This window comes from Onychostoma macrolepis, chromosome 07, assembly GCF_012432095.1.
Source record: "Onychostoma macrolepis isolate SWU-2019 chromosome 07, ASM1243209v1, whole genome shotgun sequence".
In the NCBI taxonomy this organism is placed as follows: domain Eukaryota; kingdom Metazoa; phylum Chordata; class Actinopteri; order Cypriniformes; family Cyprinidae; genus Onychostoma; species Onychostoma macrolepis.
The window spans coordinates 23,938,422-23,963,790 of record NC_081161.1 but is presented as its reverse complement, the minus strand read 5'-3'; the positions used below and the strand labels follow the sequence as shown (position 1 = coordinate 23,963,790).

The 25,369-nt window shown below is 37.9% G+C and overlaps 2 protein-coding genes across 3 annotated transcripts; both read right to left on the bottom strand.

Moving 5' to 3' along the window:
- Positions 1-3,103: 3,103 nt before the first annotated feature.
- Positions 3,104-6,507, bottom strand: en2a (engrailed homeobox 2a). Of its 2 annotated transcripts, none has more exons than XM_058783649.1 (2): positions 5,159-6,507; positions 3,104-3,427 (listed from the first exon to the last, which is right to left on the bottom strand). In XM_058783649.1, exons 1-2 carry the CDS (start codon positions 5,640-5,642, stop codon positions 3,111-3,113), a joined length of 801 nt encoding a protein of 266 aa, XP_058639632.1. In that variant the 5' UTR covers positions 5,643-6,507; the 3' UTR covers positions 3,104-3,110. The 2 variants fall into 2 exon arrangements, with proteins under 2 accessions (XP_058639632.1, XP_058639633.1); XM_058783650.1 differs by having other exon boundaries at positions 5,162-6,507.
- An 11,735-nt stretch (positions 6,508-18,242) lies between these two features.
- On the bottom strand, positions 18,243-24,365 carry insig1 (insulin induced gene 1). Its single transcript, XM_058783313.1, has 6 exons — positions 24,107-24,365; positions 23,633-23,972; positions 22,903-23,027; positions 22,213-22,379; positions 21,890-21,989; positions 18,243-20,002 (listed from the first exon to the last, which is right to left on the bottom strand). The coding sequence occupies exons 2-6, from the start codon at positions 23,964-23,966 to the stop codon at positions 19,973-19,975; spliced, it is 756 nt and encodes a 251-aa protein (XP_058639296.1). The 5' UTR covers positions 23,967-23,972; positions 24,107-24,365; the 3' UTR covers positions 18,243-19,972.
- Between the last annotated feature and the right edge of the window lie 1,004 nt (positions 24,366-25,369).

The following is a 25,369-nucleotide window of genomic DNA, read 5'->3' as shown; positions in this document are numbered from 1 at the left end:
AAGCTAATCCTTAAAAGGCTGATATATGTATTTCGTCTGTTGATTGAAGGTTATGTTTGTGACTTTTAATGAACAGTGTAATTTTTTTATGAGATTCTGGATTTTGAATTTTTTTTGGTCCTGTTTATAATAAAGCGTCCTGCAATATATATATATATATATATATATTTTTTTTTTTCATAATAAAAAAGGCTAAATGCGTAGCAGTTGTCTTAAATAATAGGTACTAACAATGGTTGTTAATTAATTAATGCGTTCGTCAAAAGCAGTGGTTGTTCCTATTATATTTTAGCAGAAATTAGCCTAACAGAAATTGTGTTTTCTAAAAGCTGTAGGCCTAGACTATTCATTATCCAAAATCATCGTTTCTGTCCCAGGTCTAAATAAAACTAATAAATGTAGTCTAATTTGCTTGTTGATATCTACGTAATGGGAGCTTTATATATATATATATATATATATATATATATATATATATATATATATATATATATATATATATATATATATATATATATATATTTATATATATTTATTATTATTATTATTATTTATTTATTTATTTTTACCCAAGTGAAAATCTTTACACAAGGCCCCAAACATACAGTCTGAGTCCCCGTCTCCCCGTTCGTCTCTTCGGTCCTGCAGATGTTCTTAATTTGATAATAGATTCCGTATTTTTTTATAAATATGTTGTTATGGATAAGCATGGCTGGGATACTGAGATTTATTTCCTTTTGTGAACATTTCAGTAGCCTAAGCACACTGGCAAATATTATGTTTACAGTGTTTGTAAATTTGCAATCGATACTTTGAGTGATTTCAAAGGCTAGTTATGGAATAAAGTCAACCGTAAACTATCAAGCTCTTCTGTGGCAATGACTCTGTTTCTGTCGTCCCAATCATGGTGCATGGGGCAGTGTAAAGGTTTACAACAAAAATTCGCTGATGCAGAGATTTCAAAAAAGTTAAACAAATAAAGAAATAATAAAAAATAAAATAAAAAAAACACCCAAAGGACCATGTGTTTGCTGGTGATTATCATAGGCTTTGTGGATATCTGCAATGCCTCTCAAATGCCTTACTGATGGTGCATAGCGACTCACTCCTGATTTGGTAAAGCTTTGTGTGCCAACGCTGTGACGTCATGTCCGCTGGGCTCAGCTCCCATTTGATGAGAGTGTGGCACGTTCTTTTCAACCCAAGAGCAAGATAAGGCTGGAGCGCGAGATAGTTATTAAATCTTATAGTAGAAGCAAATAAAGAAGCTAACGAGACATTGAGAATTATTATTCTTATTGTTTATTTAATTCTTATCAAGATTTCAGGAGGCAGTTAATTACACAATTAATACGTACGTGATACAAATTATTTACACATATAACAAACATTACCTGTAAACACAAAATAAAAATAGCATTGTATTATCTCATTTTTTCATTTCAGCTTTCAACATAGCTTTTATAGATAGATCTTCGCTGATGAGTAAATTCATTAGGTCGTATATCAGATAGAAGGCCATATTCATAGATATGCTCATATGCAATTGAACTAATATTGTTTCTCTGATTCGGCACAGTTCTGTGTTATTAAGTTCGCACTTGAACTTGTAAGGCAAAGTGTGTTAAGTTTGGTGGCTATATAGTCACACACTCTTTTTAGGTATAAAACAAAAAGATTCAAAAAGTAAAAACTCCACAATTTGGTATATGGATACAGTCTGCAACTTAAATCTCGATCATACCTTTTTAACTTTTCTAAACACGCGTGAATATGCCCTAATATGACAATTTGCAGCTTTCATGCAAAGGCCCCAATACCGCTTCATTCACATAAAGAAGTTATTGCAATATAAATAAGCAATTTAAACACCTTAGAAATCTACTCTCACATAAAAAGCAACACCGGTCATTGGATAAAGTCTTTTTTTTTCCTTAATATAATCTATATAAATACATAACAAATATGAAGTCAACATTAAAACAGTATTTTAACATCTGTCATACAGTAACAGCTGGTTTGCTTGTTTTTTATTCCATAGTTGTGTGTGTTTTTATATATATATATATATATATAGAGAGAGAGAGAGAGAGAGAGAGAGCTGTATATTTATATATATATATTATATATTTCTGGGTGATGTGTTGTGGCGCTTACCCTGGCTTTTGTCAAGAGTGCGCATAAGCGAAATCATTGTCAGTGCTACACGTTTATAGGCAGCATTATAATGATCAAAACATACTTTGCTACAAAAGATGATTATATTGCTCTTTTATAAAAACTATGTAGGCCTATGCGATTTAAGACGCTGCGGTACATTTGTTTATTTATTTAGCGCACCTAGTTGAAATGTTTTGCCCAGGCTATGAAGGTTAATCCAATGTTATTTCGTATATGTTAGGCTATTTCACACGGTAGTCCAACCAGATAACCTACAACGTAATGCATTGCTGTTAACGACGTTCTTGCGCGTTTTTTTTTTTTCGACTTTTCCCCCCAATTCACTCATTAAAATTAACCAGGCTAAGACTGTGAATTTATTTACAATAAAAAGAATAGTGTTTTTCTTTTTTTGTTTAAAAAATCCTGCTGAGATCCGACGATTGCTGCGTCCATTTTGTATCAAACATCAAATCAAATACGATAAACGTGGAAATAAGATGCATTTCATAGTACTCACAGTTGCCTGGATGCAGCAGAAAAGACTCTTTGGACTTAAGCAAGGTTTTCGCATTTTTTTTCTCCAACATAACTAATAAATGTATTATATAAACGTCCGTTGTGTTAATAGTGGAAAACGCTCGGTTCTAGTGACAACATGACAAAGAAGAACGATAAAAACACTTGTTTCTTAAGAGAGCCACTCTGCCCAAGTGCAAAAAACGGCACCTATATAGCCTATTTTTGAAATAATTTGACCATTATTTCATAAGAGAATTGTATTCAATAAATGTATTTTTGACATAATTCGATATAGCCTCTATTTAACGTCAGTAATGCTGGTATATTTATTAACTGGCCCTTTATTCTTTTGAATTATTGCATTGTAAATATAACCTTGCACCCCCCACCTACCCCACCCATCACCTCCACCCTCCCCACTTTCTATCTCAGTCACTGTCTGATTTGTCTTCTTTTGACGTGGTGCTATGGTTGTACAGTCCCTGCGCCATCAGGTGCAATGCCAGAGTGTTCTTGCTACCGCTGGCTTTTTTGATTTTGGCCCGCTTATTCTGGAACCAGATTTTGATCTGGGATTCGTTGAGTCCCAGCTCCTGCGCCAGACTCTGTCGTCGCTGCTCGGTCAGGTAGCGGTTGGTCTGGAACTCGGCCTTGAGTCTCTGAAGCTGCTCCGCCGTGAAGGCCGTGCGTGGTCGTTTGTCCTCTTTATTTGCGTTTTTCTTCTTTGGTTTGCGAGATCTAGGACCTGCGTGTGTGGACGAAATAACAGGTCGTTATGAGAACGAAGCACAAATTGTACCAATATAATCTGTATGTTCATGTAGGGTCTTGAAGAGAAGGGGGCTGTAAACATGTTCAACGCAGAGTTATAATTTATGAATCTGTTTTACGTAGCCTAGGCTTTATTTATTTATTTTGCGTCACATTTGGGTGTGAGCAGTATGGATCTCTCTCTCTCTCTCTCTCTCTCTCTACGTGTGCATGTAGCTCAGTGGAGGCTACATTAATAGGTAATGCGGGAAACCTCAGAGATGAAGCAGAATATTAATGAGGGATTCGCGCTTTGCTCTATATTGGACTTTTTTTTTTTTGTTTAAAGAGCCTTTTTAGGCATCGAAGTGGTATAGGTATGGTTATATAGCGATCATACTTGAAATTAACCCATTCGACATCACAACTGTTTAAGGCTAGTGTTAGTCGAGAGCAGTCCAAGAAAAAACACAAAATTTGCTTTTCGACGGCTAAAACGCTCCGACTGCAGTTGAATAATAATTTCCTGAAAATTTGAGTAATAAAAAAATCAGCGTGCTTTTAACAAGAGAAGACGCTGACTTTAGTGTAGGCTACATTTTAACGCGGAAATCAAATGTAAGACTGGCGCGAGAAGACATTATTTTACAATGTAGGAAATAGGTTGATTCACTTCTCTGAACGAAAATAAAATGATAGACTTCGAACGGTAGAATTAAATACGCTCTCTCTTAGCTAAAAAAGCAGGTTATCAGCCAGCATTCCCTCTTTATTTTAAGCAGTAGCCTAACTGAGAGGTGAGAATTTTGATGCCAATTGTGGTTGACCGCATTCCAAATATTTTAAAATGTAGCCTAAAAAAATACTCGACGGACTAGGCGAAATGGCAATTCTTGCTCGAGTTTGCGCTAAATTAGCATAGCTACTCACATATCGCTTTCTTCTGTTTTGAAATAATATAAATACAATTTTAGTTAAATATTTAAGTTAGGAAATGTAGCTACTTTACTGCACACAAACACTCATAAGCAACTGCTTACTCACAATATAGTAGATGCGAGGCCTGCTCCATTGTCAAAAATATGCTAATGAAATATCAACAAAGACGAAAGGCTCACAGGGCAAAACCTCTCACGTACAACCATTCAACTTTAAAATTGCGTTTCTGTGATATTTTATTTACTTCTTTATTAAAAGCAGATCCATTTCGATACATTCTATTTCTCATTCCCTTCGTTAAAACGATAACAAAAATAGATAGATTAGGCTATCTTTCCCAATCCACGAGCAAACGGTATGGAATTGAAATGAAAGAAAATTCAAATATATTAAGAATAACTAAAACAATAAGTTTGGACGTATTGACGTAAATTTTGTTATAACTACTTTTGTACTTTTCAAAACATTTTGATTTGACGATCTTAAGCATGTATCATTTACTTTTAGATAACAAAAAATCCCATCGTAACTGGTCCAGTATTAGGCCTAAATGTTTAGAAATATAAAAGATTTTAGTTCATCGATATCTTTAGTAAAAATGAATCATGTTTTCAAGTATTTGGCGGTTTGTATTAGTGTATTGGGTTTGTTTTAAAATTACAATGGCCCTCTACATTTGTGATTTACCTGATTGGAGTCGAAAATAGTGCAGAGTAGAACTTTCAGTACTTTGCATAAATTTAACAGGTTTCCTGGCGCATGGAAAAGGAAATAAAGGAAAACGTACTACCTGACGACGGTCTGTCCGAGTATCGTGTGCAGTAAACCCAAGCGGGCCAGAGCATAGGCTGGCTAAGTTGACCGCTTGAATTGGACTGTGAACTATCCGATTCTGAACCCAGGCACTGATCCACATTCTCCCCGCGGGTCTTCAGGGGCTCTTCGCTCTCTATCTCTGCCTTCTTTCCTCCGCTGCTCGTGTGTGTTGTGGAAGTCCCCTCTGCTGGCACAGTACTTCCCACCTGTCCCGTGCTAGGACCCGTAGGGTTGTGATTCTCTCGCGCGCCGAGATTGCCCTCATCGCGCGTGATGTTCGCTTCTTTCTTGCGGCCAAAGTCCGGTCGCAGGATGTTGTCGATGAAGAAGTTTGTGATGCGGTGCGGGAGCTGCAGGTTCCCTGGAGCTTGCAGAAGGGGTCGTATGGCACTGTTGGACTCATCCGCCGCTCCTCGCTGCTCCGCGTCTCTTGCGCTCTGCTCATTCTCATCCATGCTGAGACACACTTTCCACTTTCCGTCCTTAACCCTTTATCGCTCTCCCGCACTCAGGCAGTCGCACCCCACTCCACGGGCGACTCCGTCCACTTTGTTCACTTCAGGAAAATTTCAAAACTGAGCAAGAAAATCTGTCAGTGAGCTTTAGCGACAAGAAAAAGCCTTTGCGCACCGTGGACACAAAGGAAAAAACATAGTTACGCCTTCCAATCACGGAATGTTCTCTGTTTAAGGTTGATGAACCGTAACTTGCCAGTTTGGTGCTATTTGTTTTCTGCCCAATACAACTATCGGGACGTCAGTGGCTACTCTGAGGACAGAGAAGTGGGGCTCCTAACTGCTCCTGAAATACTTTCACTCCGGATTTTTGTTCTTATTTTTAATACGAGCCCCCAGTGACGTTACACTCCGGTATCCTAGACACGTGCCTTTGACCAATAGAATAGTCAAGAGCTAGTCACATGGCTCTGATTCGAGAGTAACAGACAACACTCATCCTTGCACTTTTAAAGACACAGTGCTTCACCAAAATACAAATTCAGGCAGTGCCAAAAACGCAGCCTGCATACTGAACATGGTCTTCACGTTTTAATCATAGAAGTCTACTTGTAGCGTAACTATGTGTGCTGTGCATGTTTTTTTGTATCATTTAACCAGATTTGGTCGTCAACTCACCCGCCGAATGCACTCACGAAACTACAGATTTTAAAATCCGATTTTTTAAATTAACATTTTTTTTCTACTATTGAGTTCCGTTAAGTTTTCTGAGAAGGGAAAATATTTTATTGTATTATTTATATTGCAGTTTTGATTAATTGGAAAAAATGTGTAATGTAGCCTAAAATACCATGTGTCGAACCAAAACGATGGAGGCAACATCGTTCCGCAATGGCGTGCTTGGTGTTCACAAGCCATAACAACCATTACTGTTTTCTTGACGTGTGATGACATTTTATGGAAGAGCAGTAGGAAAAATTCAAGTTTCTCAACATTCAGATCAATGTTACTCAATTTGACATGATTTACAGTGATAAAGATTTTCGGCATTATTAGCCTATTACAGAATCATGAGTACGCACTATTTATACGCACTATACACTGCACACTGAAAAAGTAAACGAAAAGAATACACACAGAGAGTTCTTCATCTATAGACACGAACAGTCCATATTTTTATGGTAATGATGATTGGATGCTTATTTCTTTGGACAGATGCCAATGGCTCTTTAAACATAACCTAGTATTTCAAAAAATATTAATCTGCGCATATAGTCGCGCCAAAAATGAAATAGTAGAACTTTTCTTTCACTCGTTCATAAGCTTTAAGCAGAGCCTAGGCGCTCTGGCAACGGCTGAATGCCTTGTACTGCAGATACGGTTACTGTCTCGCGCTCTCCAGGTACCGAGGAGCAGCAAATGCATCGCGCACATCATTGTGATTCGGATTCATTTAATTCTTTATTCTCAATCAGGCAGCCTAGAATCCTTCCGTCTATTAATAGCGCCTATGGAGCCTAAGCATTGGACTACACTGACTGTGACCTTTACGAAATCAACACTAGCATCGACCCTCATGCCCTTAGTATAACGTTTGTAAAGACATCACCTTGTTGGAGCTGCCGGTATAGATGGCTTCTCTCAATTGAAAGTGCAGTAGCTATAGCTTTTCTAACTGAAGAGGTTTCTCAAGAGGCCTTCTGTGATTGCAGTTCTCATTATGAAGTTTCTGTGGCGAGCCAAGAGCGTGCAGTCTCTTTTCAAATTGGTGCATATTATCTGCCTAACCACCTTATTTTAATGCCACTTACAAGGCATGTTTTTTGTTCTATTTTTTCATGAATTCCCACCTTTTAATAACAATATATATATTTTTTTAATTTACAGTCCGAATATATATGCATATATATTTGCTTTTCATTGTGGGTTATGTTGTTTTATTGTGAACGTAATTTAATTCTGTTGTTTGGGGGAATAAACTGTGGGCCAAAAATATTTTTAGTCATGTTTGTATATTGGCTACATTCATATTGATGGCCTATTGTTGCATGATGGAGATCCCCCGACAACAACCATGTGAATGGTCCATAGCGGTACAATAGCCACTGGCCTGTTGTACAGCCTTTCTCAAGAGTGGAATGGACACGGCTCTAATCTAAGGGTCTTCAAGGATGCTTTGGCTTTAATGACAAGGGGGCATTCTTTTAGAACGATTTTTAATCACCCGCAAGATATTCACCGTAGCGCGGAATGGTTGAAAGACAATAGAGCGGTTGACAGACCGCAAGCGCCGTGGCCTGCCCTCTATAACCGTCTCTTTTGCTACAGTCAGGGCTGAAACGCTCGCCCTGGCATAAGCGCGAATTGCATTTTACGCAATTATTTGTGTCTTGCGCGTAGAATAGATTCCTTATCAGACATGCAAATCACAACAGTTAGGCTACATATTAGGATTGTAAAAGCCAGAACTTGGGTAATTAAAAGAAATCAACAATGCATTAGATCGGTGATGTTCTATAAATGCAGCATCCCTGTCTCCTCATTTACCCTCCACTTCTGCTGCTTCATCCTCTACTGTGTGTATCCTGTGATGTCACTAACCAATATGAGGCGTCCCCTCCCATAACAGTTAAGAGGCTGTTATACAGCAAAAAGAATAAATCATCAGTAATAAATATATCTTTCTAAAGTGCATCTAGGGTAAATCTTGAATATTCAACATTTTATGCTCTAGTATATTACATCATATGATGGATTACACTATCATATGATGCCATTTCAGGCAGGCTCATGCAGTTCTTTCATATCAGGTTAATGTCATGCTATAGCGGCTCATATAGTGCTTTAAGGTAAACATAAAACACAACAACACTGGCACCAATAGCGAAACCCTGTGCATTGGATTAAGGCCATACGTTGATGTTTTTATTTGCCTTGATATGACATCAGTCTTTCGTCTTTTGTGTTGTCTGTGACGTGTCATCCGTGCTCACTGGCATGTTCACGTGCGCATCTTGTCTATATATTGGTCTCCAGAATCTATAGCTCACCCTGGGGACACTTCATTTACTTATCCTTATTCATCGAAAAAAATTATGAGCTTTGCATTTCACTGCGCCCTTATGCCCACAGACAAAACAATGAGGTCTGGTTGGCAATTCTATACCTTTTCCTGAACACGTACAGAAAACTTAAATATTTTCTACATAAGGCAATATATTTCTAAATAATTAAGTTGGATTTGCACCTAAGAAACGTCAACAACTGGAGCATCGAGGAAGATATTAAGGGCACAGGGTATAGGAGGTGTCAATTAGCCTAGGTATAATAACATTCAGTCTTGTTTGTAAACCGATTCTCGTTGACATTTTTGTTGACTGTGGTTAATCAATAACTTTGGTTCTTAGGCAGCCCTGTGTTTACATTGTTTAAAGTAAGCTTTGGTGATAGAGATAAGCTACTTCTGCAAATAGTTTCATTCATGTTTTCATATTTATTTATTTATTTATTTAGCTAGAGTGCGATAATGTTTCCCTGTTTTGCGTGACAGACAAAATAACGTCCATAGCAAAATTAATGTTATCTGCATTGAACAAACGGAACAATTTTCTAAATATTAATTAAAATATTTTTGAATAGTCTATGTATAGTCTACATTTTTTTGTTTGTAAGGAGGAATATGCAAACATTGATCACACTTGGAAGGCAAAAGTGTTTTCCAAACAACACCCGTCAATTAGTCGGGTGCCAGGTCAGTGCCAGCGAGGGCGTAGGTAATTTGATTAAAAATGTATAAATGTAGAGCTAATATTCATGCATAAATGTGTAAATACAAGCACAGATTCAGAGGAAATACAGATTTTAGGTAAACCCCTTAAAATTCTTTGATTTGCGGTTTTTGTTGCAATCTCCGAACAGACACACATGTCGATATGCATATAGGCTACTTAAAATTTTTTTTTTTTAAATAGCTCAAACTATTGTCCCACAGGAAAATGTCAAGGTGATGTGCCGTTTGCTCTTGAAAAGACCGATGACCTCAGTATCTACAATAGGCTAGGTCCCAAGGCCTATCAATATATGATAGATATGATGGTCAGCGTAGAGCGGAGTCTTATTTGAATCAATGTTTTGGATCAGTTTAGGCTGGAAGTGCCTATAGTTTGACCTTCTGTGTGTTGTCTTTGGACTCTCTTGTGCTCCAACACACACATGCCACTGGCTCAGTCACTACAATAGGTGCTGACGCGCTGACTCGATTTGTGAATGGACTCGCTGGTGTGTGTGTGTGTGTGTGTGTGTGTGTGTGCGTGCGTGTGTGTGTGTGTGTGTGTGTGTGTGTGCGCGCGGCCTTGGTGATCATAGAGCTTGCAGCCTGATATAAAGGATAACACACCCCCCTCAACTCTCTCTCTCTCACTGTCTTGCTCTCAAAGCTCAAAGACACACAAACACTCATACTAACACGGTCAGTCATAGCACGCCTGCGATATGAGTCCTGACACCATGCAGGGCAGGATCCAACCCAGCCAACCACCACTCTGGGATCTGCAATGACATGATGACAGTTATTTTCGATGATACAAATGAATATCTTTTTTCTTCGCAAAGATTTGTAAAGCTCCTTAAATGTTACGATTGGAAGGTCTCCATACCTGAGAAACGCGATTTAAGTGACAGTAGCAGAAATTATTTTAGCAATACTGTCTGTAATCCACCGCCGAATATTTGGTCCAATACCAAAAAGTGAAACCAATACCTCTGTGGGTATTGGTCTAGATGCGTGACTGATGCTTCTTGTTTTAAATCCAGATTCCTCCATCAAAGCCAGGGAACTGTCGGGGTCCGGATCCTAGTAGAGTGGACACTTTGAAAACGCCGGGAGGATAGAGTTGATAGGTTTTAATGCCTTTAATTCTAAAGCGTCTGATCGTCCTGGCGTAAATAAGTCTCCTTTCAGTCGACACAGTCTCGCTGTCCCTGACCCACCGTGCATGTGGCGTCCTCCACAAACCTAATTAAGGCTCTTTAGATGGGATCAAGTTAATTGAATGCTGCTCCCATCTTGAGACCCTTTTTGGAGAAAATGGCTTCATTGACAGTCAAAGCTTTTGCCTTGTATCTCTCTCCAGTCATCCCACCTTTAAGATTTTAATGAATCGGAGAGACAAGGCGTTTTTGCGTGCTTAGACCTTTTTTCCCTCAACTAACGTTACAAATCTGTGATGATGCTTAAAATATTTTTAGACGTGTAATGTCGGTTGGCTTTTCAAATGCAAGAAAGTGCCACAGGTGCATTTTCACTTTCACAAATACCAAGCATTTTCTCTCCGTGAAAACTCGCATTTAGAGTGCCTCTCAGACATGTCAGCCCAGATTATATTTCATTAACATCACGGATCAAACGCATTTTCTCAAATTGGTTTGTGACCAGTTGTCAGTAACTTTTACGAAAGGGGGAAAACAAATAAAACAATTTTGTCTGCAGTTACGAATTGTTAGAAATACAATTTCTTCATGTTTGATGTGGAATAAGTAAATTGCATTTAGATTAATTAACTAATTCATTGACTCGTTTTTGTTTTATTCATTTTATATAATTTTGTTTTATTTTGTAAAAATATGCATGAGTAATATTATGCATTATGCTATCTGTATTTTATTTTGTTAAACCCTGACAGGAATCCATGAATGAAGGCTACATCCATGCATAAACTTATTTTACTGTCTTTGTTCCAAGTTGTTCATTTTATGCCATTTAAATGTTGGTGTGTGTTAGGGACATATGTTATTTAAATGTTCACTTTGTGTTATGGCCAGTTTGTTCTTACCTTCATTTTACTAAAACGAAGTTAGCATGTTTATAATGAGTATTCTACTAAAGTAATCTGATTTTGAAGTGATTTAGTTAGAATTGGTACGAGATTAAAAAGTATAAATTGTTTTCGTTTTTCTATTAATGACTTCAAAATTGTAGGCAACTTCCTTTAACTTAAAATAAATGTCTTTTTAAATTTAATTTCGTATCTTAATGTTGTAAACATTACTGAAAGGTTGATTTCTTTAAACTAACAAAAACACGCTTAATCATTGCTTAGTTCTGAATTTCTGTTCAGATTATATCTGTCTATCTATAACAATTTAACATTGTAACATGACCAGAATTCGTTAATAATATCTTGTAACCTACCATTTCATGTTCTCATTTCCAGTTAATTCGAAAAAGCTAACTATTTGAATAACATTATTAATACACTATTCATTCCATTTCAAGAAATTATTCTCGGATTTCCTCTCATATATTTTGTAAATTTACTTGGGAGTTTGCTAAATAACAGCTAAAATAATTATTAGACGTTTTATCATATTAATAATTGATCTTATAATAAACGTAATCAAGTTAAAAATCAAGTTATAATTTGCTTATTAAAATATACTTTAAATGTCCCTCAAATTTGGTAAAATAAGATTTGATTGCTTGGGAGATTATTCGCCCGCTTTACTAATAAATGATTTCAAAAGCACAGTGCTAGTTCTGTTGAAAAAGCTATGTGCCAAAGAAATTCAAATAATTATTTTGCGAATATAGCGACTTTCTTTTTTTTCATATGCACAGTTATTGTTGGTCCCTCTCTGAATATGAAAAAATGTAAGTGTATATGCACCCTTCAGGTGCCGGGACATCTTACTTGTGACAATGCCTAACAAACACCACGTGGTGGCTATACTACACTTAAAGAGTTAAGGATTTTTAAAAAAGCAGCATGAGAAAACGGAGCCTTATAAATGGGTATACCTACAAAAAAACAATAAGAAACAATAAATTACATTAGACAGTGCCTGGTTCGCATTCTGTGGGTTACCTGTAGCGATGTCTGAACACCCTGGGTGGGTCTCAGGGCGTTATCCTAGTTTCTTCGCGGGAGTTTAGCTGCTTTGAATTCCATTGGCACCTGTTTCGCGTGCTTGTGATTGTTTACGACCCTCGCGACAAGTGTGGCGCGTGACATGTGCACAATAATCACTTCCCTAAACACTTTTCTCACTTCCACCTCTCTGTGCACTTGTTGCTTAATTCACTTTAGCGTCACTTATTTTGTAAAATAATTAGTATGTAAATGCATAATAAGCACGTTACACCTAGCTCAGTCTGTCAAGTCCCCGTACACACAACAGCAAAAGGTCATAAGTTGGCGAATTAATATGTAGCTAACAAAGCAAGTATCAAAGAAAAAAAGGGGGGCTGGTTATGAAAAGCACGTGATATGATAGGCTCAACGTTTCACAATTTAAGTGCCATTTGTATCCAAGTTTCGTTTTGGGTTTTTTTTTTTTTTCCGGCTTGGATATTCTCCGTGTGTGGCATCACTAATCATATCTTCAGGTTCAGCATGTAAGCAAGCGTATATATAGAGAACAGGCTGATTCCATGTGTCGCGTGCCCCACCTTTAACCTAACCCCTAAGATATTTATTTTGACCACAGCTGAGATGAGAGGACTTCCTGAAACGAGGCCTTTTACCAGTTGCCAATCATGGTAAGGCATGGACCTGATATGCGGTCAAAGGTCCCAGCGTGTTTCCTGCGATTACGTTTAAAGTTTTGAATGCAGAATAAATTTCTAGCCTACCTCAGATATTTTCAGAGTGGCTAGGGTATTTTTTTTTTTTACCCCAGTGTCCCTTCCAGAGCCTCTCTGAGAAAGTTGGAGTCCTCTTTTGTGCGTCTGTACTCGACCGGAACCTGCTCCGTCCACAGCTGCTCTCCTGCTTTGTGATGGGGAACGCGTTATTTCGCCATCTTTCACACACTAATCTATTTATCTCTACTTCCCTGTTTTTGCACTTCGTATTCTTCATTCAGTTTTAAAATATTCAGGAACATAAGCTGCCTGCTTTTACATCACTTGTCAAAAAAGAGTTTAAAGGAGAAATCTCTGCACAGTGTTTGGAAGAAAAATGGAACCGTTTTCCTCATCATGTCTAAATTCGACTTGTAATAGACGTAGATTGAATTTTCTAAATATTTCAGATTACTCAGCTGAACTAACAGATGAAAATGTGTGAATGAATATGTGACTGTGTCTCGATAAACGTTCAATAACGCACTTGAGGGCGGAAGCAAGTTCTGCTCCCAATGGGTTAGAAATAAAGGCTGTGATCGTTGTTTGACTATTGTGCCCAGTCTAGATCGCCTGCTTCTGCTTCCTTCTGCTGCTCGTATTAAAGGACAACATTTAATGACGATGGGTGACTGAATATGATAGGCTTACTAAATTATTTGCGAAGGGTTAGTTATTTCTATAAAGATCTATTCTTGGGTGAGTTAAAAACAGGGTTAAAAAAAGAAATGAAGAACTGGTGCATTGTTTAAAAATATATATATAATATATATATATTAATTGAGATTAAGTAGCCTATAATCTGTGGGAATTAAAACACTAGACATGAAATTGTATTTGTTGCAGTTTTGAATTACAAGAAAGGGAATAACTGTATCTTTAAATTATACTGCTCATTAAAACAGTATATTTTACAAAATGTATTTTCTTTTCATAAATGTGGCTTTTTTTGGTTACACATTTTTTTTTAATAATCACAAAAATGGCTTGTGAACTGTTAAAAGCTCATGGATCAGTTAAAATCATAATTTTCTATGTGTCCCAGGCTGTACAAGCATTTGAGGGGCTGGGATGGCATGAGAATATTAAAAGGGGTCCCTGCAAAATATTTAGGTCAAATTACTAATTATAAAATCTCTGGCATCAAATTACATTATCTAAAAGTGACATGGCAGAATGCCATAAAAAGGCCACTGACCTCAAGGTAAATGTAGGCTATTTCTTTTTACATATTTTTTTTTCATGAAAAATTCAAACTATAAAATTGAAAATCAAAGCAGTGTTTTGAAGAAAATCAAATAAATTGTATTACTTCAGTCCTAACTTGCGTTTATTTTATATTCCTTTCTACAGTTTGAGTAAGAGCACATGCAGCTGATTTCTGAAAACATGAAATATAGTTGGAAATGTACAGTACGGAATCTCTTCCCCATCGTTTTTTAAATAACAGCTATTTACACAATTATTTGATCCTTCTCCTATTTTTTATTTGTTTGTTTTTTGCATTTTTATCATTGTTAATTAGACATATAGTTCAAAAATATCCCTGAACAACAGGGTTTGCAGCACTGGCCTACTATTAGAGTGTGTCTTCATGTGCTTGATTAGGTTGTAATAGTGGCAGGCCTAACGGCAGTCAGCAGACAGTTAATCCCAGACCGTAATGCCATGTGTATTTCATTTGCACTGTAAAGGATTTGTGCGGATCAGACGCTTCATGTGTCACCACCTGATATTTACTTTTCTGACTGCAGCCATCGCAGAACTGTGAAATTCATTCCACTGCACACAAGAGAGGAGTGTGTTTGATTTTCATTTGTACAATGCCTGAAGAATATCAGTTGTAATCTTCATTATAAGACACTGTTGATATAAAGTACCCCGGTAATAAATGACTGACCTAATCTCTATACTGTCATCACTCTTCATTCCCTTCATACACCTGCATATCACAACTAGGATATTTCTATTATAAATTCTATTTCTGTTCTATATTATTTTTGAGACCCGTTTGATATTTGTTAAACTAGGATGTGAATGGCAAATAAGATCAATTGTAGAAATATATATATATATATATATATATATATATATATATATATATATATATATATATATATATATATATATATATTTATTTATTTATTTATTTATTTATTTATTTATTTATTTATTTATTTATTTATTTATTATTTAATTTTATTTTTGAAGGAAGGGGTTATGCTGTTATAATTACAGCTACACCCTTGTTGATTATTGTAATAACAGAATCCTTGTCGAATTCTGTGACCTTGAACCTCCTTACCGAAAAGCACTTTGCCACCACCTTTGCTATAAGAGTTCTTGTCTTGTGATCGACCATGGAAACCATAAACCAATTAGAACAAGCAGGGCTGAATCAGACTGACTGAGGCGAATGGAAGTCCTGGTCAGTTGTGAGGGGTGAGACATGTTTAAATGCCAGACTGGCATTTGAATGGCATCGTGGGCAATTTGGACTGAAATGGTGCTCTGTTTTTTGTTTTTTTGCACCCTCCTGTAACACCGTCGCTGGTCTGTGTCCCATTAGGTCTAATTCTTCAATTCATTATCTTGCTACCCTCAAAGATTGAGTGAGACGGTGATGAGACAATGAGCGAGAGATACCGAACGAGAGAATGGAGAGAGATTGTCATTGTGGCTTAACATGCACACGTCAATCCCCAGAATCAGTGACAGTGTTGACTGAGGCAGAAATTATTTCACAGCCTGGCGGTCCAATTTAAGATAATTTTGTTGGTTGAAAAAGGCGGCGATTAAAAGGCGGTGTTTTTATTCTGTTTTTGTCCAATTGTGCATGTTTCTATACGGCTGCATTATATCTTTTCAGGTGCAAGACCTTTAGAGCTTGTGTACTCTGTGTAATCTATATTTTCTTAGTGTCTCTGCCTTTTTTGTCATTAACATATTCTATCTTCTCTCTCTCTTTTTTCTGTATCCCCCCACTCCCCTTCATCTCTCCTCCACTTCCCTGTCCTCTTGTACTCCTGTGCTAGTTCAGTCAGAAGCCAAAGAAATGTCAGGGGTGAGTTCAATAAGTCTGGGTAATTGCGATTCTGTCTTCTCGTCCGTTCGACTGAATCATCTTCCATTAGAGGAGCGGTGGGGGGGCCCTTACCCAGGGCCAAAGAGCAATCTAAATCCTCAACGCCTGTTAAAGCCTCTGCAAGTCATCTCCATACAAACACATGGAAAATCCACCAACACGCACAAATATTTATTTTGTTGTTCTTTATCTTTCGCCCTACAGAATGGTTGATGTAAACTTTTACTGAAAAGAACGTGCAGATTTTTAGGGACAGACTTCCACAGCAACCTGGGGTTAAGTGTCATGCTCAAGGGCAAAATAAAGTATGGTAGAAACATTTATTTTTAATGTATCGACCAAGGTTCAAATCTCAGCACACACAACACTTTCACCGCCAGAAATTCAGTTGTTGAGCGCAATTCTGATGCAACTTCACACATTCTTTATTCTTTTATTTCTTTATTCAACAAGTGTTGCTGATTTTGTGTTCTGGCAACCACCAGAAATGCTGAAATGTACTTTAAACATTGCTAAAAAGCTGTTTTATTTTGGTGTTGAGATCATTCGTCATTTTCACTTGTCCTTTGAAACATCTGGCTTTTGTATTAGATGTGAAGGGACATCTCTTATACACAATGACATGCTTGTCACTGTTGAAGTTTGACAAGGAACAGGCAGTGTTCATGCTACCAGGAGGTAATGTGGTACTATTGAAAAATGAACAATACTGCCATCTGCTGATGTGAATTGGAACCAAATTTATGAAAGTGTTCCTTGAAGCGTCGAAATGTGTCAGTTTACCCAGTATAACTATAATAAATTTCAAGCACGTGCAAGACACAATGCAATTTTTTTTCTTCACTTTTATTGGGCAGTTTAATTTACTGTTGGTATGAATTTGACTAAGTATCCAGTCACATATTCTGCACCTCACTCCAAACACACCAGCAGCATTCTGCTGATTGTATTGGCTAATGTCTGGCTGCATCTCGGGTATTTTTATTTGCTCGCGGGAATAAGTGTTTAAAAGTGTAGAAATAAATGGGATGTATTTCGTCCTATACACTTCTATATGTATATTTAGATTAAAGAAATATGCATTTTTAATAATTTCAAAAAGGAAAAAATAATAATAATTCTAAACATAGTAGTAGTTTAGATCAGTTAACCTTAACAAAACACCTTGTGCTAAAAAACTCTGAAAGATGCTGACACTGTTATCTCAAGTTCAGGCCCCTTTCCCAAGAAGAGGCATTGCATTCTATGGCACACCAGGATTCATTCTTTAAACATTCATTTTACATGCAGTTGGACAGCTCATGTTTGCTCTTGACTTTGAAGACAAGAGATGTGGTAGGTTAAACAGTAACAGGAAATATGTTTGAATATGCATGATGTTTTTTGTGTGTGAGAATATACATTCTAAAAGATTATCAAAAATGTGCTTTCACATATTTACATGTATGGTCAATCCTAATTGCTGGTATAAATAGAGGAGGGGGTAGGATAAGTCATCTCAGATGACTCCTTCCTCATAGGTCCAAACTGATGGGAAGAGAACGAGGTCAGAGAGACAGTGAAGGGAGAAGGATTTATTTGGAAAAAACCCTGATCAGTTTGATGTCTGTAATCACAAATTAAGATCAGCTTTTTTTTTTTTTGTATTTATTTGTGTATGTACTAAATGAATAACTGGAACCAACATTTTATTGTACAAAGATTCTTAACTTAAACTTAATTAGATTGGCCAAAAGCAACAAGAATATCAGTAATATCCCTCAGTGTAATCAGGTTAACAATAACAATAAACCCTATGAAGCAACATTAAAAATTGGTCCTGGTATTAAATGAATAAAACGCATGCATTTTTTATGCTTAGCCCACAAATTTCAAGAGTGAATGAATAACTCCATTGACCATTGTACAACACACAATTTTATTGAATTTCATTCATTGAACCCAAAATAGTATAAATGATGGTAAAGACACACAGGGCATACTCACTCCTAGAAACACATTATAGCATTTCTCACTCCCCTCTAAATAAAGCTTTCATTCAGTTTAACATCTCTCCTTCCCTGAAGCACAGAGGTTCAGAAAGAGCCCGTTACTCTGGAGAGCAACGTTTTACCACCGTTTCAAAACATTCCCTCATGTTGTTCTTCAGACATTCCCAAAATACAACACACAGCATTCTCTTAAAATGATTTTTCCAATTTACTACTGCTAGTAAAGACACAGAACATGTGGAAATGGTCATTGGTATCATTTGCAATAATTTTCTTTTGTGTGTGACTTTTCTTTTAAAAAATGAGTCTGCTGTCATATTACATTTTCACATATGTATAAACAATGTGTTTATTGCTGGTATGTAGCTATACTGCATATGAGTCGTCTGGGGTACCTTAACATTATAAAAAGTAATAAATATGAAAGAATACCAGGCTCAAAGAAACTGATTGCACTTCATTTGCTAAGACCCCCAAACCTACACACTAGCCCAGTGATTCCTCTTATATTAGATATAGAAGCAGCTACAGGTGATAAGCAATACACAATGAATAAAGTACAAAGAAAAAGAAAAATGACTGTACTGGAGAGGAAGTGACAAAAGCACTTAATTCTATAATACAAAGGCAATCACAGATTGCAAACCTTCGAGGCCGCAGTACAAATGTCTTCTGGACGTTTAGTTATCCCAAGTTTCCAACCTTTTGATTTAGAAACCTTTAAATTGACTTCATTACACTATTTTTGTGAGTTTACATTAATACAAATAGGAGCATCCTTGATGTTTTAACTTATGTTTGATTCTCATTTCAAGGTGCCACTTAATTTTTTGAAAACAAATGTTTCTAGTTTTACTTTTGGTCTGCGTTAGCAACAAAGTATGATAAAAACACAATCAATTCAGTCCATATACTACGCTAACCAGTCGGCACAAATGTGATTGGCAAATCAAACTTCTCTGGTACTCAAAATAACACTCAAGGTGGTCAGTCTGTATGAGAGACTCGCAGTGCTGCGAGTGTTTTTTTACAAAATAAAACTACAACAAATCCTATAAAGACAGTACACAGACCTCTTTGGATAGTTTAGGTAATTTGCACAGTCTTCATTTTTTTCCCTTTGATTTCTCTTTCGGTTCTCCAGCGCAAAGTAAAACAAAAAGTGTGCACTTCCACACTACCTTTTTTTCCCCTGGCCTTATCCACAGGGACCAGCACACACACCCATTCGTATACACAAAGTTTCACCACTACTTTTCATTCTTTCACCTTCAGTGAAAGTGAAGCTAGCTATGATTTTGTACAGTCCAATAGTGGCACTCCAGCAACCTGGTAATAAGGAGACTGACATTACCACTAACACTACTGCAAGGAGCTGTAACGACGACAACGCTGATGGTAGTAATGAATGCCAGGGGGATTCTTTTGGCTGTTCAAAGGTGCAGTTCATGGCACACCGGTCCAGTTCAGACCAACCTGCTCTCTGATTTCTTGTATCGTTATAAAGAGGAGCAAAATTAAGAGCAGAAGTTACGCTTGGACAGAAACCAGGAACACCCAATATAGAGTCTCAGTTTGAAGGCCCTCTGTTTTGGCACTCTTTGAAGCTCACTTCATGACCTCTGACACCCACTTAGTCTTTATGAGGCTTCTCAGTTGAGCCCTGTGGAGAAACAGACAGTCCGTTAGTAAAGAAAATGCAGTGTTTGCACATCTCGCATAACCAAACAGATAAAAAACAAATGGAAACAGCTTGATTTGCATTCATCCCCAATTATTATTATTATAGAATAAAGGAACAAGCATAAACTGTACCACTGTGTAAAATTCCTAAAAAGAAATATTAATATGCACTAAGTATTGGAAGTCAGAGCACTCGACTTACTTTCTAACTACCTAAATACAGTATGTTCCAGCACCATAGGTGCGCATTTAAAAAGGTGCTTTGAGCAATTCAAAATAGTTTTTTTTTTTTTTCTCACAAAGCTGAAGCTGCTCCTGTAAAAGCCCACTTGGCCCCTCAACATTGTGGCTATAATTAGTATGCACTAATATATAAGTGCCTTGCACATGCACATGTACAACCTTGTACATACATGCACAAATTATACAAGGCTTGTGTGGATGTGGCGCCCTGTAAAATATGATAACCCTTCATAGGCCAACACGCTCTCATACGCCTCACCCATGGGCAGCTTGCCAGTCTCCAAAAAGAGCAATCTCTAAGAGAACATTTAATCCTCCAAACGGTTTAAATGGTAATCATTATACTGTCTTTGCCATTGTTTGAATAGTGTTAGTTACTATTAGATGTGCAATCTTAATTCTAGAGTTATATTTAGAAGATATAGTCATCTATAGACTACAAAATAGAAATTCACAGACACATCAATGGTCTCTATTCAGTATATTCAGATAGATCCAGTTTGTGAGTCCACTGCATCTCTTAACTGGCCACTTCATAAAGAAAGTTGAGAAAAATACTAACAGAGCACTAATCCCAGCTGGTCAAGCTAAATCGGCCGATGCCAACACGAAAACAAAAAACACCCAGGAAAAACATGTAGAATGCACCACTTGGAGCCAGTAAAACACTTTGTTTACCATCTCTCTGACCATTAGCATGAAAAACAAGGAGCGTAATCTGCTTTCACGCCCTTATTGAGTAAGAACGAGGTTATGTCAGCAAGACAAAGAGGCACAGCTGACTGAGAAGGCTTGGAGGGGATGGCACAAACATGCCTCAGACTACAATCAGCAGCTAATTAAGATGTCCAGGCATGACGTTTCAGCCCAGCACTGGAAACTGTTAACAAACTCATCACTAAAAAGGAATGCACTTGATAGAGAAGCTATTTTTCCACACATTTCTAGTCAAATTTAGGTGTGCTGTAAAAAATGCTAAAAGTACAGTCTAGATCCCTAGTTTGCCACATTAACATCCATATTTCCAAATTCAACATCTATAAAAAAAAAAGTTACAGGGCAAACGGTCTACAATTTTTTTTAGCTAACTGGTGGTCCTTCATCAAATACAAAAACGAAAGCTAAATTTGTCACCTTTTGTTAATGTTAAAACCTGGAACACCACTTGAATCCCAACCACGTCTGAATCAGTTTATGAAATCACAGATGTCTTATGTTAACGGCCATAACTCAAATGTTGTTTAGAAAACGAATCTTGTCTGAATACTTGTATGTTAAATTGTACACACTCAAATTGTTGTGTATAATAATCTGGCTCCAAGTCTGATTTGTTTCTTAAAACATTCAGGCTGCCTGGTTATTTTATACATTTACACTGAGTGCTGTGAATAGCTGATGAACCATTCCAGGATATTCAGTTTCACTTTTGCTTCTGTATGTGTGCCCCATTTCAAGTTTCGTTTCTGAACACAAGTGCGCTGCCTGGCCTAGTGCATAGCACTCCAGGAAACTCAAGACAATACATGAGTAATCTAAAAGCACTACTTTACTAAAATTATTCCATTGAATATGAAGAACAGGAAAAGGGTTTGGTGAGCAGAAAATATGGGGAAAAAGTTCTTACCATAGCTAGCTGTCTGCCGATGTTTCCTACTGTCACTCCACCAGAAAAGAATATACAAGGCAGCCACGAACGTACATACAAGAAGTCTGGAGACGTATACCTGAGAAACATTAAAAGAAATGCACTGAAACAACTCACTAATAACTTCCAACAACTGTTAAGCTATGAGGGGAAAAGGACACATTCAGACATTTACAAAAATCTCATATCTGATGACTAAACATGTAATATAAATACAGACGTGAGCTGTCACTTAGTAGTTGATGATACATGACAAACTGTTTTCGACTGCAATTTCTCAACTTGTGTGAGTCATAACTTACTGGTAGATGCCATTATAGACCAGCAGCTGAGCAATGAGGGTGGCTAGAAAAGCAGTGGTCAGCCCTAGACCAAAGCCACTCCTGGAACGGTCAAACGTCCACCAGAGGCCCAGAGACAGGGCAGCCAGAGTTAGTGAAAGCTGCACATTATTGGCAAAGTCCAGTTTCTGTGAGGTATTTTGACTTAAGGGAAATACGAGTTAGTTCTAGGTTAGAAATTTCCTTAAATAAATGTTAAACATTTAGAGACTGAATGTGTGATAATAACTGAAGAGTTTACTGGTATGAGGAAATTTGTTTCTGTGTATTTCCAGTAATAACATATATTTTGATTAAAGGTTAGAATTCACTACATGACTTTAGCCCATATTTTTGCACCAAAATGCAGTCTGGTGGAGTCAATGCTAGTTGGCGAAAAAGTCTTTCGATTCGGAGCAGTCAGAGTTAAAGTTATTGTATGATGGACACAGACTCAGATTTAATTTTTCTTTTATGTTTTTCATACAAATGTTATTTTCATCTATCAAGCATCTCCATCTCCAGTTGTTTGATGCCTAATATTTTTGAAAACTATTCAGAAAGGTTGTGTGGTGTATTAGCCTTAAAACAACACAAATCTCAAAACAGATTAAAAGTTATGGTCCACACTGGCTACAGTTTCAGTTCTGGCTGCGTGACTGGTAAGGATACAGCACTGGCGTGATTGATGCCCACAAAAACGGCAATGCAGCGCATCACACTTGCCCACTCCCGCTTAAACTTGTGTGGTTCTCCAAGATGGTGATCCAAGCAGGGGTACAAGAGACCAACCACAGCTGAGGAAAGAGGAAACATAAGTGCTTTAAACAACAGTAACTCTTCAAAAACGTGAAAAAAAATTAAAATAAAAATCACATTTGATATCTGAATCTAATTTGTATTGTTCGTTTTACTGCTTTTTAGAACACAAGTAGACAACTTTTGTTTTAGCCATTAACCGAGTAACACGAAGAGTGAAAATTCACAAAGCCATTTTCTACAGTAAAAGATGTAGCCTGGTATGTGTCCACTATGTGGACTGTGAGGAATGCAGGGGGAGGAGCCGTGTGTGGCCGAATTATTTATTAATTTCTGCTGCACACGACTTCCGTGTTTCTCTTTTCTGCTAAGTGGCATGTTCTGCCTTCCAGCCAATGGCGTGCCTCCTTGCAGCTCACCCGTTCTGAGCGCAGCCAATGAAAGAGCAGCACCCCAAAGACTGACCCCAAATGCCCGGCTGTTTCCAGGGCAGCGCTAACCGATAGCGACAGAGCCCAATGTCAACAAAACTGCCCCCAAATCATCAGTACGAGGACTCTTACGTAATGCAAATACGATAGCAAACGGCCCGCGGCGCGCAGAATGTTTTTGTCCTATCGATACAAACAAACCAATGACTCACCAGCAGCAGTGCCACAGCAGAGGGGGATCCACCAGGCCGACGAAAAAAGCATGTCCAGCACTTCCTCTGGAAACAATGTAACATTTCTCTGGATCTGGAGTAAGTTCAGCACCAAGGCGAGAACTACTCCGACGATAAACAACACAAGCCCCCGTCGAATTAAGTTAGCGGACTGGAGGCTGTGCACAGAGCCGTATGCGTGGCGCAGCACTGAGGTTATGATGGACATCATTTCTCCCGTTTTACAGACAATCCAGCCGGCGCTTGACAGCTCCTGCGTCTTTACACTGGGTGAACAGGAGCAGCTCCAGCAGTGTTCCTCTAGTCTTGGCATTTGGCACTGCGAGAAGCGAAAACGTAATTATTCATGTGGAGAAACGTTAAAATGATGTCCAAAGTCAAGCTATTACACTACAAATACTTCTAGCCCTGTAAAACAAACTCTTGTCAGTGGAAGTATAAGTGGAAACCCACCTTGATCCTTAGGCAGTGTCCTCGTCTAAACGGCAGCGCCTCGGTGCTTTTCAAAGCTATTTTGCAAAACGCTAATCTAACAGAAGACGGTTTAAGATGTGTTGTTTGGTCACATCATCTCTTCGCGAAACGCTGCTGTCTCTTTCATTGCACAGTACAATAGTGCCACACGCGCGCTTCCTCTGCAGAAAACAAGCGCGGTCATGTCTGGTGAGTCGCGCTGACCAATCAGAGAGCGGCGGGCCATATGACGCGAGCGCACGCCACCTCCCTCTCAGGACACGCGTTTGTTGATGTTCACTGCCGTCAGCTGTTCGTTGGCGTGCGTGTGTGTGTGTGTGTGTGTGTGTGTGTGTGTGTGTGTGGGGGTGTGCTACATTGTGGGGACCAAATGTGCCCACAAGGATAGTAAAACCTGAAAATGTTTAGGTCCCCACGAGGGGAAAAAAGTATTAAAAATAGTAAATGATGTTTATCTGAAAGTCTAACATTGCAAACAGGATTTCTGTAAGGGGTAGGTTTAGAGTTAGGGTTGGGTTGGGTTAGGGGATAGAAAACATTGTTTGGTCAGTATAAACAGTATAAAAGTAATAGAAGTCTATGGAAAGTCCCCACAAGTCACAGAAACAAATGTGTATATGTGTGTGTCTGTGTGTGGACTGACGTAATGACAAAGAGTCATGCAAAGTTTTAAACTTCTGGATAAGGTTTAATGACGTTGCTTGGCCAAATCCTTTTCACAAAACAGTACTGCACTGATTAGAGATTTTCTTGTTTAATTTGAAGCGACAGTCACCTGTTTGCGCTAAAACAAAACTGCAAGATGGGGAAATTAAGTTGTAATGTTTTGTAGCTGTCCATCAAGATAGCATTATGTAAATCTGTACACTGTTTTGTTTGTGAATGAACAGGCCTTGCGTCTGCGAGCTTAAGAGTTAATAGGGATTTGTTGCTTTTTGTATACGTGACAGCGTGCAGTAGGTCTACCTGATGCATGTGTTGGACGGTGTCCATGGGACTGAAAGGAGGGAATCGGGTCATGATGCTCAGTGGGCTGTCTTCCCATAGTAAATAAGCTTGTGTACTCATAGTACATTTATTGGTTCAGAACAGAGCAGAGTTCAGACTCTCACCTGAGTGGAACTACTGCTCACCAGATAAATGGGTCAGATGTTTGCCCTTTGTCAAGAATGACTGTCAGCAACATACTAAACATGGCTTATCGTTCATCCGAGGACATGTGATTGTATAGGTATGCTGGTA